This window comes from Delphinapterus leucas, chromosome 13 (genome assembly GCF_059928025.1).
Source record: "Delphinapterus leucas isolate spDelLeu-1000000601 "Yukka" chromosome 13, BTC_Dleu_Yukka2, whole genome shotgun sequence".
NCBI classification, from domain to species: domain Eukaryota; kingdom Metazoa; phylum Chordata; class Mammalia; order Artiodactyla; family Monodontidae; genus Delphinapterus; species Delphinapterus leucas.
Genome location: NC_143141.1, coordinates 74,281,638 through 74,294,209, shown reverse-complemented (window position 1 = coordinate 74,294,209; position 12,572 = coordinate 74,281,638). Strand labels below are relative to the sequence as shown.

Genomic DNA, 12,572 nt, shown 5'->3' with positions numbered 1-12,572 from the left:
GTGCAAAGTGATGTATGCAACAGTCACAGCCCTCAAGGATATTCCAGTTTGAGAAAATACGATATGTACATAAATGTCTTTCAGAAAATGTGGAAAATGTGTCATAAGAAATGTCTAAATAAAGAGTTATGGGAAGAAGAGTATCCACGTAGCTATTCACCAAAATGCTAATAGTGGTTATCTCTGGGGTAGAATTTTTAAGAATTAAAATTTTTGTTTTGCTTATCTGCAGGTTTTAAGTTTCTAAAAGTAAATATGTATTATTTGTGGAAATGAAAAGGAGGAAACATACTTGATTTTTTAGTGCTAGGGAGTTCAAAGGAGGAACAAGTTCCTTCTTAGAGAGTGTGCTGGGGAAGACAGGCTATGGTGAGGACATTAAAGTTGAAGGGATGTGGGTGGGGTGAGCAGCGGTGTGCACTTTGCATGGAGAGAACCACAGTAAACTAAGCATGAAATCAAGAAGATATAGAGTAACTGTGAGAAAGATGAGTAGTTCAGCCTGTCTAGAGACTAGTATGTGGAAGATAGATAGGGTAGGAAATAAAGTTCGTTGGCTAGGGCCTGGCGCTCCTTAAGTGCCAGGTGAGGAGGCCAGCATTTCAGAACTGAGATATTCCTGGAGACTAGAACAAACACATCCAATGTGCTAGGGAAGGCTCATAGGGCAGTAATTCTCTAACAGGAGGTAGGACTAAATCAAGATATGAAGGCAGAGCAGAATATTGGCAGGCTATGGTGATAAGAACAGTGGTAGCCTCTGGGCAATCAGTACTTAGCATCAGGAAGGTCAAACAAAGACCTTCCTCTAAGAAGGCCCTGGGGAAGAATGAGACTGTGAACACAGGAACTAGGCAGTAGTAAATAGGCAAAGTCCCAGGAACTGGAGGGGTAGGTTTTACAGCAAGGTGATGACTTAGCAGTGGGGCTACCATTCAAGGGAAGACTTCATTCTTTTTTTTTTTTTAATTAATTAATTAATTTTCGGCTACGTTGGGTCTTTGTTGCTGCACGCGGGCTTTCTCTAGTTGTGGCGAGCAGGGGCTACTCTTTGTTGCGGTGCGCGGGCTTCTCATTGCAGTGGCTTCTCTTGTTGCGTAGCACAGGCTGTATGTGCGCGAGCTTCAGTAGTCATGGCACGCGGGCTCAGTAGTTGTGGCTCACGGGCTCTAGAGCACAGACTCAGTAGTTGTGGCACACGGGCTTAGTTGTTCCGCAGCATATGGGATCTTCCCGGACCAGGGATCAAACCCGTGTCCCCTGCATTGGCAGGCAGATTCTTAACAACTGTGCCACCAGGGAAGTCCCTGGGAAGACTTCATTCTTAACAATAACAGAGAGAGCAAGGGGCAGAGAGATTAAAGAGGAAGAAATCAGGGAGAGAGACTGGGAAATATATGTGGGAAGAATGATAAAGACAATCCTGAGTCACTATCTTTTCATGCAGGGATTTCTTACATGTTGTAAAGGCAGGTTCTGAAAGTTGAAGCTGAAGCCTGGAACCATGAACTGGCCAGCTGTGCACTTTCTAGAAAAATACAGAGACAATACCTTAATTACTGGTATGAACATATAAATATACCTATTTTCTTTCTTGGCTTTGCATATATTTGGACTAGATTCTGTACAGAGCAATTCTTTTTTTTTGCGGTACGCGGGTCTCTCACTGTTGTGGCCTCTCCCATTGTGAGCACAGGCTCCGGACGCGCAGGCCCAGCAGCCATGGCTCACGGGCCTAGCTGCTCCGCGGCATGTGGGATCTTCCCGGACCGGGGCACAAACCCGTGTCCCCTGCATCCGCAGGCGGACTCTCAACCACTGTGCCACCAAGGAAGCCCTGTACAGAGCAATTTTAAAAACAGGTATAAGCCCCAAGCTATTACTACTAAATTGGCATTTTCTTTCACTGTTTCAATTATTATCAAATATTACTTCGCAACTCTAGGTATACCTTTAGGCCTACATAGACTCCCATTTTATTCTTATTTTCTAGAGTCAGAGATCATGCCTGATCACTCTAGTGGCCTTCAGTGGTAGACAGGGCTTGAGGTTTAGGCCTCACTGCAGCAAAACCTTTAATTAATTTTAGGGAAGCCAAACATTAAGTACTTGCTGAGCCTTCCAATTCTCGCCTTCTTGCAGTATGATGTCCTGTAGAGGTGTTCTTCCCTTTTCCCTTGCGCATATAGTGGCCGGCTCTGACACTGCCAGTGTGACCTCTGGCAAGTCCCTAACCTCCCTGAGCCTTAGACTCATCTGTAAATTATGTGCAGGAGTTGAATTATGACTTAAAAGATATTACAGCTCTAAACTTCTAGGATCCTGATACAATACTAAATAAACTTCATTAATAGTATAATTAATTACTAAAGTTCCAGAATATTGAGTGCATGCAGAAAAGTCTCTAACTGATAAAACTGTTGGAAACAACTGGGATAAACAAAGAAATTAAAAAAAAATTATTTTTCATTTTTAGCTGCCCACTGTCCCCAACATTTATGTAGTGGAACTAATTAGGCTTTCTATGTTTAAAAATCATAACTTTCTAAAATGCTTCACAACATTGGGGTTTGAGTTAATTGTAGTTCTTTTGAAAGGAAGAATCACATTAATACTGATGATTTTCCTAAATGTTATGACTGAATTGATGACAAACCTGTGAAGCACTGATCATAGCTCATTTTGTGATTTGCATGGCTAGGCTATTTTAGAATTGTGGCATTATTCCTAATAAGACATTCCCAATTGGAGAAAGAATGATTCATAGAGAATAAGGTTTAAATGACAAGAGCAATTCCAGAAACAAAGCGGAGGGTGAGATTAGAGAAGACAGGCATCTTCAGAAACGAAGCTTTAGGGGTAGTTGGAAAAGAAGAATTTAAGACAAGTCTTCAAAGAATGGGAGACTGAAATACGATTACCCTACTGCCTAAAGACTAATTTTAATTACATATTAAATACACAAACATTTTGGTGGTGGGGGGGCATAAAAATGCAGTTTTTACTTCTTTCGCAATCCCTGTGGCTTTTTTTTTTTTTTTTTTTTGCGGTACGCTGGCCTCTCACTGCTGTGGCCTCTCCCATTGTGGAGCATAGGTTCCGGACGCGCAGGCTCAGCGGCCATGGCTCACGGGCCCAGCCGCTCTGCGGCATGTGGGATCTTTCCGGACTGGGGCACGAACCCGCTTCCCCAGCATCAGCAGGCGGACTCTCAACCACTGCGCCACCAGGGAAGCCCCAATCCCTGTTTCTTGCTTTCCAGATGTCTCAGGGTTTTCTCCTGTATCGGGCTGAACCAGCCCACCAGGTTCAACTACTCTGCCATCACATCCTAGGTGTGCTTCGGAGCCATGAGACACACTAAGAAAGGTAGGGCAGGAGTATGAACATTTAAACTACAGAAAGAAAGAAGAAAGGGAAGGTATACCTGAGACTGATGGAAAGAGAGGGAAGGAAGAGTGCTAGGCATATGAAAAGAAAGTGCAAGGAAAAGGCAGCGGGGTTGGGGCTGGCTTCACTATCTCTCAATTTGGTACATTGGTGGTTCGATTCTGGCGGCAGGGAGGGGCCCCGCTTCCTCAGCATGGTGCTATTGGGCTCTCTCTATTGCAAAAGGGCGGCCAAGGGCTTCCCCGGTGGCACAGTAGTTAAGACTCTGCCTGCCAATGCAGGGGACACGGGTTCGAGCCCAGGTCTGGGAAGATCCCACATGCCGCGGGGCAACTAAGCCTGTGTGCCACAACTACAGAGCCTGCGCTCTAGAGCCCGCGAGCCACAACTATTGAGGCCGCGTGCTACAACTACTGAGACCGAGTGCTACAACTACTGAAGCCCATGCGCCTAAAGCCTGTGTCCTGCAGCAAGAGAAGCCACCGCAAAGAGAAGCCCGCGCACCGCAACGAAGAATAGCCCCAGCTCGCCGCAACTAGAGAAAGCCCGCGTGCAGCAACGAAGACCCAACGCAACCAAAAATAAAAATAAATAATAAAAAAATTAATTAATAAAAAAAAAGTGTCCAAGTTCTGGAGCCGGTTCTCCACGTAGAGCACAGCACCGGCGTTTCCGCTTGGTGGGGAGGTTGGCCCTGCACCCAAGTGTTCCTCGGCCCTCTACTCCTCGCCCTGGAGGGCAGATTACATCATCCCAACTTGAGCAGCGTGGCCAGTTTTTCCCATTTCAAACTCCTGCTCTCTCGAACGCCAACTCTGGTTACTTAAGTAAACAGGGACGGAGCTTAAAGTTTCCCCGGCCCCGACTAGCCACGAGAGAGGGCACTCAGGATGCGCCTCATTTTAGCAAAGAGGCTATTAAATGACCCAGGGCGCTACTTTTTCTCACATTTACGACTACAGCTACACAGGAACACACGGCGACCCAAGCTCTTGGCTGCGCCAAGACTCTCAGCGAAACACACGCGCCAAACGCGGCCCGAAGCATCCTCAGCTGAGCCCGGTGAGCGACCTGAGGAGGAAAACGGTGGATGTCAAAGGGCTACTCCAGCATGCCGCGCCTGCGCAGTCACTAGGCAGCGCCCCCCCCCCCCCCCCCGCGGGGCGTGCTCGTAACGCCGCGCACCCTATCAGATGGCCGCAGGGAGCGCGCCCGCGGCCTCGCCCTCTCTCGCCCCTCCCCTCTCTAGTCTCCGTCGGGGCTTAGACTGAGGCTCGGAGACCTAGAGCTCCACTCTGCGCCCCCGCGGGCCCCCACGCCCTCTGGTGCGCGTGCGCAGAGGCGGCCCGCAGGGCGAGGGCGCGAGGGGAGGGCGGGCGTACGTCCTTGCGTGCGTCTCAGGCAGCGCGCACGCCGGCGTGAGAGGGCACGGGGAAAAGGTGGCTCTGGCCGGGGCGGCTCGGCTTCCTGTGGCTATGTAGCTGAGCTCGTCGGCTCCGGGTCCTCCTTCGCTGCCATCGCCGCGTCCTAGCGCGGAGCGGCTGCTCGCGAGGGATACTGTCTTCACGCCCGCCGCTCTCCTTCGACGGCTGAGCTTGCTTGCTCGCCCGTGGGAGCGTCCCGGCCGAGCAGCCCTGAGGGGGGAGGGGAGGCCATTTTGTCCCGACCGACTCCCCGGAACCGGGCGGAGCGGCTGGGAGAGGCTGCGGAGCCGCGGTCGCCGCCCTCGGAGGCACCGGACGCTTCCACCGTCGGGGCTTTCTCGACGAGGCTGTTCCTAGGTCGCCCGCGCCCTCTCGAGCCCTCCTTTTTCCCACGCTTTCCCGGTCCTCCGGCCTGAGAACGCCCGAGAGAGGAGGAGTTGGCCGTAGTGAGAGGGACCGATCCCTTGGGGCCGCCGGCGGCGAGAGCCTGTGCCGCTCCTCCCAATGGCGAAGAAGACGTACGACCTGCTTTTCAAGCTGCTCCTGATAGGGGACTCGGGAGTGGGGAAGACCTGCGTCCTTTTTCGTTTTTCGGATGATGCCTTCAATACCACCTTTATTTCCACCATAGGTAAGACCTGTGGGAGGGTGGTGTGCGGTCTCTGCATCTGCAAACCGTTTCTTTTATTCCAGACATCTTGCTTCCAGTAATATACGCCTTTGTTTCAGTGATTCTGATTCCAGGCGACAGACCCAAGTTACTGTTTGAATCGGCATCGAGCTTTCTGGGGCGGGGTCTTCCCAAGCTTTGCATCCGGTCTTTTGGTTTCAAGTCTCTCACTCTGCTCGGTGCCTGCTGTTACAAAATATGCAGCATTAACAGCGTTCCAGAATCCTATTTCTTTAAGCGTCTGGATTGGCTTTTTCCATGTTTGTGTGGCGTTACTAGCTGTACGATATTTGTAAGGGATTTATTTTGGTGGTTGGGACTGAAGCACTAGGAGTCATTTGGTAAAGGCCTGGATTCATACTTCAGGGCAAAGAAGATTCCATATGGTCTTAAAGTAAACTTGAGGATTTGTGTGAGGAATAATTAAGGCAAATTAGAAGGGAAAAGTGAGTTGCTCGGCGTTGACTAATCCATTGATGTGTCAAACAATCGGAGGCTCTTCGTGCTTGGGGTGGGACTCTCTGGCATGTTTGCTCACAGAGCTGTTCGAGACATCAACAGAAGCAGTAATCTAATGGAGACGGTCAGCTTCTGTCCTCGAACCCGAAAGAATGAAGTTCTCCCTTCTGTTTACGCTAGAATTTACAGGGAAGTGTCTTGCCAGTCATAGCCTTGGGACTTCTAATGTACTTTTCACCTCATGTTTCAGAATTATTTAGTGTGAAAATAAGAGCTAAAGATTGACCTTTTAAATCGGTTTCCCGTTTAGGAAAAGAAAAGGGAACGCTCTAGGAAAGTCCCATTTGACTCTGCTGAGACAATTTAGTGCATTAACACGAATTGTGTTAAATGGGTTGTATGCGAAATCCGTTTTTTCCCCCACACACAATAAATATCTTAAAGGACACATAGTTGTCTCTGTCACTTGGGGCCCAGAACACAGCGTTGGGGCAGTGCAATGAAACCCATTTTTAAGTGTAACTAGTTTTATATTAAGATGAGTTTTTAAAAAAGCAACTGTAGTCTTTGAACTCTGGCAGTTGTCACAATTAAGCTGATTTCAAACAGTTTATAGCATTTGGAATCGTTGATTTGGATTTCTTGTGATAAATATTTGTCAGCTACTTAATTCATTCTCATAAAACAAATTTTACTGAATTTAAATTGAGCAAGTGATCATTTAAACTACGTTTTGATTTTACTCCCTTTTTTGGGGGGAGGGGGTCATTGTAATCATTATTTCCTGAGTGTCATACTGCTCTCTAGACCTGTCATAAATTTCACGAAACTTAGAACTTGTTCTCTGCCTGTGGGTTAGCACTTCCTACCACTATGTTTACTTTTAATATTCCACTTTTAGCTGTATCTGGGTGGGTCAGGTAGTTAGATAGTTCAGTAAATATTTATTGAGCACCTAATGCTAGGCACTGTTTTAGGGACTGGGGATAGATAAGTGAACACAATAGACCTTTTAAGGAGCAGTGTAGTGAGGACAATCACAATAGAGTGTGGAAAGTGCTACAGTGGGGGTAAGCATGGGAAGGAGGGGTGACTAGCCCAAATTAGGCGCTTGCATGGAGATGGTGTCTAAAATGAAGTCTGAAGGACAAATAGGAATTGGACCACAGGGGTGGGTAGGGCCTTTCTGGAAAAGGGAGCATTGAATAAACCTGTAGTAAGATCAGGGATTTAATTCACGTGGTCAACTTTAACCTTTCATTGAGAAGGGTAGGGGGTGGAGGAGGGTAGGAAGCAAAACATTAACTCCATCTACTCTTGTCTTTTTTAATGAGTGCATACCCTCAACTAAAGCCCAATCCTGTAAGATAATGACATAATCTTCTTGTGTAGTCTTTCTTTTTTACTTTTTTTTTTTTTTGGCTGCCCCGCAAGACTTGTGGGACCTTAGTTCCCTGACCAGGGATTGAACCTGCGCCCTCTGCAGTGAAAGCTGGGAGTCCTAACCACTGAACTGCCAGGGAATTCCTTGTGTAGTCTTTTTACTAGGGAAAATGTGTAGTAATTTGGGATCAAACCTGCTGGGTTGGAATCCTAGTCCCACAGGTTACTAGTTATGGAACTTTGGCAAGTTAATTAATCTCTGTCTGCTTGTTTCTTCTTTAAATAGTGTTAATAATAGGACCTATCACATAAGGTAGTTGTGAGGATTTTATGGGTCATTGAGAGCAAAGCACCTAGCATGGTGCCAGGCACACTGTAGGAGCACAGTGCATGCATATTAGCTATATGTGGAACTTGTGACCCTTCTGCTGCTGAAGTGAGGCAGAACAAGTTACTTTATGGATTGAATGCCCTGCATGCAGTGTTCACACAAATATTTGTTAGTGCTCTGTTAAACAATTGCACTTTAGATTCTGAAACTTTAATATTTTGATATAAAAGTGTTTGATATGTATGATATTTTGATATATAAGATATATTGAACAGTGTAAGCTGAGAAACGGATAAATACATGGGTGTAAAATCCTGAGCGCAGCTCCGACACGTTGCATGTATTAGCTCTGTGTGCAGGTTTTAGAAGCCTGCTGGCATCTTACACCAGTGCATCCAAAAGAAATATAATGTGAGTCACATAGATAATATTTTTTAGTAGCCACATTTAAAAAGTAAAAGAAGTATTTAATACTATATTTTAACTCATGTTATCCAGTCTTATAATTTTATTATGTAATCAAGATTAAAAAATAGTTGAGACATTTTACATTCTTTTTCTCCAGAGTGTATGTTATATTTACAGCTCATCTCAATTTAGATTGGGCACATTTCAGGTGCTGCGTGTGGCTAGTGCTGCCACATTGGACAGTGCATGTTTAAACAGTGTAAACTAGCCAGCTGGCTAGTGTGCAGATAATTGGAGGTACTTGGAATGTGTACTACTTTTAGGACATTTTAAATTTCATCAGTTGACTAGGATTTTTTTTGTTTTGCTTTGCTTTTTAAAAAATCTAGAGCACTCTCTAATTATGAATGATACTGAAATTTGAGTTGTCACTTGACTGTTAAAACCTCTTGAGGTTTGGACAGAAGTAGTTACCTTGCAGGTGTTCAGTAGGGCCAAACTGCCAGTATAACGCTGGCCCTCATTATTTTAGGCACAGTCATTTCAGTTACTTATTGGCTATTGATTCTTGGAAGAAGCAATTTGTACAGGCTTATGGTGCTTACTTACAGTGCTTACACAGACTACCGTATTTAAATTTTTCTGTATATTTTCACTTCCCACACATCTATGTCAGAAATTGTGTATGATGTTTATGGTCAGATTTATTGCAGACAGAGTTGTAAAAGCAGATTACTGGTATGTTCCACACTCACCAATCGCAAAGTGAATCCAAGGGCACTGGAATATAAGCTGCATAAGGACAGAGGGCTTTGTCTTTTAGCTGATAGATGCTAAGGACCTAGAAGAGTCCCTGCATTTAATGGGCGCATGGTAAATAGTGAATGAAGGCAGGCAGACAGACAGGTAGTAAGTACAATCAGCATCCTCTAGAATTGGCTAGTTTTGTTTTAACATTTCTTGTCTACCTACTTTCTGAGCATTAAATATGTGAAGTAGATTGAGGTCAGATTTTATATAAGAAATCAGCTGTTTGGCTAATAGAGTAATTTTAGGGTAAAACTGGTCTTGGAAATTCAGATTGTTGAAGTATTTGCTAAAGAGAGTTACTGGTTTTGGATGAGCAGATTTCATTGGTTTATTTGGCTATAACCCTGTTGGCAGTATGAGCTCAGGAAAGCATTACCCTTTTCGTGATATGGTAGTTACTTGGACTCGTCCCAAAGCAGAAATTTTTAGTGGGCTGTTTTACTGAAAGTGCTGTCTTTTGGTGTTGTTAATCCTCCCTCCACCCCTCGACTTCATATTACTTTTTCTGTTAGGACTGTCTTTCACTGGGAAACGGAGTCTCTGGATTCCACGTAAAAAATTAAATTGGTGGGCTTCCCTGGTGGCGCAGTGGTTGAGAGTTCGCCTGCCGATGCAGGGGACACGGGTTCGTGCCCCGGTCTGGGAGGATCCCACATGCCGCGGAGCGGCTGGGCCCGTGAGCCATGGCCGCTGAGCCTGCGCGTCCGGAGCCTGTGCTCCGCAACGGGAGAGGTCACAACAGTGAGAGGCCCGCATACCGGGGAAAAAAAAAAAAATTTAAATTGGTAGAGGCTCTTGCCTCTGGGAGAGGTATAATGAACACACCCTTTTTGTTGTCTTTCTGAGTGTTTTTACTAAGCGTTGGAAGAGTAGGATGGTTCCACTAACATGCAGAATTGGTTTATTTAATTGAAATGAGCCCATTTTATATGAGAGGCTGCTTTTTAGAGAATTGAGCAAAACCTTTTTCATATTAAACGTGACAGGACTTTGCTGTGACACCCAGGCAGTGGCTCATGCTGCAGGAATGCCAGCGTGCCCAATGAATTTTTCTTTAAAAAAAAAAAAAAAATTTATTTATTTATTTATTTTTGACTGTGTTGGTCTTCGCTGCGGTGCGCGGGCTTCTCATTGAGGTGGCTTATCTTATTGCAGAGCTCCCACTCTAGGCGCGTGAGCTCAGTAGTTGTGGCACGTGGGCTCGGTAGTTGTGGCTCATGTGCTTGAGAGCGCAGGCTCAGTAGTTGTGGCACATGGGATTACTTGCTCTGCGGCACGTGGGATCTTCCCGGACCAGGGCTCGAACCTGTGTCCCCCGCATTCCCAACTATTGCGCCACCAGGGAAGCCCGCCTAAGGAATTTCTTTCATTTGAACGTGTATTTTTAGGATTGATTAAGAACTATCCCGAGATTTTCCCAAAGAAGATACAAAGGGCCAGTAAACACATGAAAAGATGTTCAACATCACTAATCATTAGGGAAATGCAAATCGAAACCACTATGTGATGTTACTTCACATCCATAAGGATGACTGACATCAAAAATTAACTTTGGGAAAAAAAAAAAGAACTTTGTCATAGACTTATCTGTTCGAGTCCCTGCTTTCAGTTCTTTTGGGTATATACCTGGAAGTGGCATTGCTAGATCACACCATAATTCTATTTTTAATTTTTTGGGAAACCACCATATTGTTTTCCACAGTGGCTGCACAGTTTTATGTTGCCATAGCACTGCACCAGGCTTTTATTTCTCCACATCCTCATCAACACTTGTTATTGTCTGTTTAGCAGCATTATTCACAGTAGCCGAAAGGTGGAAACAACCCAAATGTGCATAGACCAATGAATGGATACACAAGATGTAGCATATACATACAATGGAATATTATTGAACCTTAAAAAGGAGTGAAATTCTGATAGATTTTACAACATGGATAAACACTGAAAACACTGTGCTAAGTGAAACAAGTCAGACACAAATAGACAAATACTGCATAAAATCATTTATGTGAGGTACCTAGAATAGGTCAATTCATAGAGAAAGTAGAATAGTGGTTACCAGGGCCTGGGAACTGGGTAATGGGAAGTTATTGGCTAATGTGTACAGAATTTCAGTTAGTGGGGAATTATTGCTTAAAGGGTACAGAGTTTCAGTTTGGGAAGATAAAAAAGTTTTGGAGATGGATAGTGGTGATGGTTGCACAGCAGTGTGAATATATTTAATGCCACTGAGTTGTATACTTAGAAATGGTTAACATGCACAGAAGGACAAATACTGCATGATTCCATTTATATGAGGTATTTAAAGTTGTCAACTTCATAGAAACAGAAAGTAGAATAGTAGAAAGTAGAATGATAGTCTCCCAGGGACTGGGGGGAGGGGGAAATGGGGAGTTGTTTAATGGATATAGTATAGTTTTAGTTTTATGAGCTGAAGAAGTTTTGGAGATCTGTTGTGTATCAATGCAAATACACTTAACACTACTACACTATACACTTAAAACTGGTTAAGTTGGTATATTTTTATGTTATGTGTTTTTTTTACTGCAATTAAAAAAATGGTTTAAATGGTCAATTTTATGTTACGTATATTTTACTACCAAAAAGCCCTCAAAAAACTCTTTGCCACTTGACACAGCTCTCTAAAAGAGCATTTAATCACAGACAGCCCCTCACTGTTTCATGTGATAACTACTGTTAACCAGTGGTCATTGAGTCAAGAGGATCCTTTAAGGTACTTTCCCATGCTTTATTATTACCGGTCTGTACTTTCAGATACTGAAGGCAGGTTTGTCTTTTTGTTGTGTGTATCTACATAGATCTCCTTGGAATATTAATACAGGAAAGTACCCTAATATGACTTTTTTTTTCCTTTTTTTTTTTTTTAGCACGTTGGGTCTTAGTTGCTGGGCGCAGGCTTTCTCTAGTTGCAGTGAGCAGAGTGGGGGGGCTGCTGTTCGTTGCGGTGCGTGGGCTTCTCATTGCAGTGGCTTCTCTTGTTGCAGAGCACAGGCTCTAGGCGGGCAGGCCTCAGCAGTTGTGGCTCGTGGGCTGTAGAGCTCAGGCTCAGTAGTTGTGGCGCACGGGCTTTGTTGCTCCGCGGCATGTAGGATCTTCTGGACCAAGGAACAAACCCATGTCCCCTGCATTGGCAGGCGGATTCTTATCCACTGCACCACCAGGGAAACTGAGTCAGGAAACTGAGACTGATGAGGGGAGGTAACTTGCAGAAGATTATATGGCTAATTAGTGAAAGAGTTTTGACTAAAATCCACATCCAATCTTGTTCATGGCTGTGTTTCTCATCCTGAGAATTTCATTGTTTTGTTTGAAAAAATTAATGATGGGGTCATTCTCCTACTCACCAGTTTTAATTTGAAAAGTGGAGTTACAGTGGTTTATTGTTGTTTTGTCTTTGTTTTGACAGAAGTGGGAAAGTAACAAGTCTCGGCACCAAATACCAAGGGGTTTGTTCAGGTTACTTGTCTTTTGCAAACAGAGCGTAACACAGCAGAGCTGAGCTGATAGTGTTAGAAATGATTATTTTATTTTCAAGAATTATCGTGTATAATGGTATACGAGATGTGGCAAAGGAAATACTGATATTCCTGTTTGGTTTGTAAAGGAAAAGAATGATAGGAGAAATACTGTCAATCTGTTTCAACTTTTAACAGTACAGAGTTGCCCAGCCAGTGCT

At 44.6% G+C, this 12,572-nt stretch overlaps 1 protein-coding gene and 1 pseudogene across 2 annotated transcripts in view; one reads left to right on the top strand and one right to left on the bottom strand.

Annotated features, from left to right (window-relative positions):
* The window catches only part of LOC149747794 (uncharacterized), a 38,952-nt pseudogene extending 34,399 nt beyond the window's left edge, over positions 1–4,553 (bottom strand). The window contains exons 1-2 of the transcript XR_016395507.1: positions 4,339–4,553; positions 1,459–1,528 (exon numbers count right to left, since the gene is read on the bottom strand). The product of XR_016395507.1 is annotated as an uncharacterized LOC149747794 (transcript). The remainder of the gene's footprint in view (positions 1–1,458; positions 1,529–4,338) is intronic.
* Positions 4,554–4,761: 208 nt separating this feature from the next.
* Positions 4,762–12,572, top strand: part of RAB10 (RAB10, member RAS oncogene family) — a 75,494-nt gene continuing 67,683 nt past the window's right edge. The window contains exon 1 of the mRNA XM_022574270.3: positions 4,762–5,445. Within this exon, the coding sequence (XP_022429978.1) occupies positions 5,319–5,445 (127 nt within the window). The 5' untranslated portion in view covers positions 4,762–5,318. The remainder of the gene's footprint in view (positions 5,446–12,572) is intronic.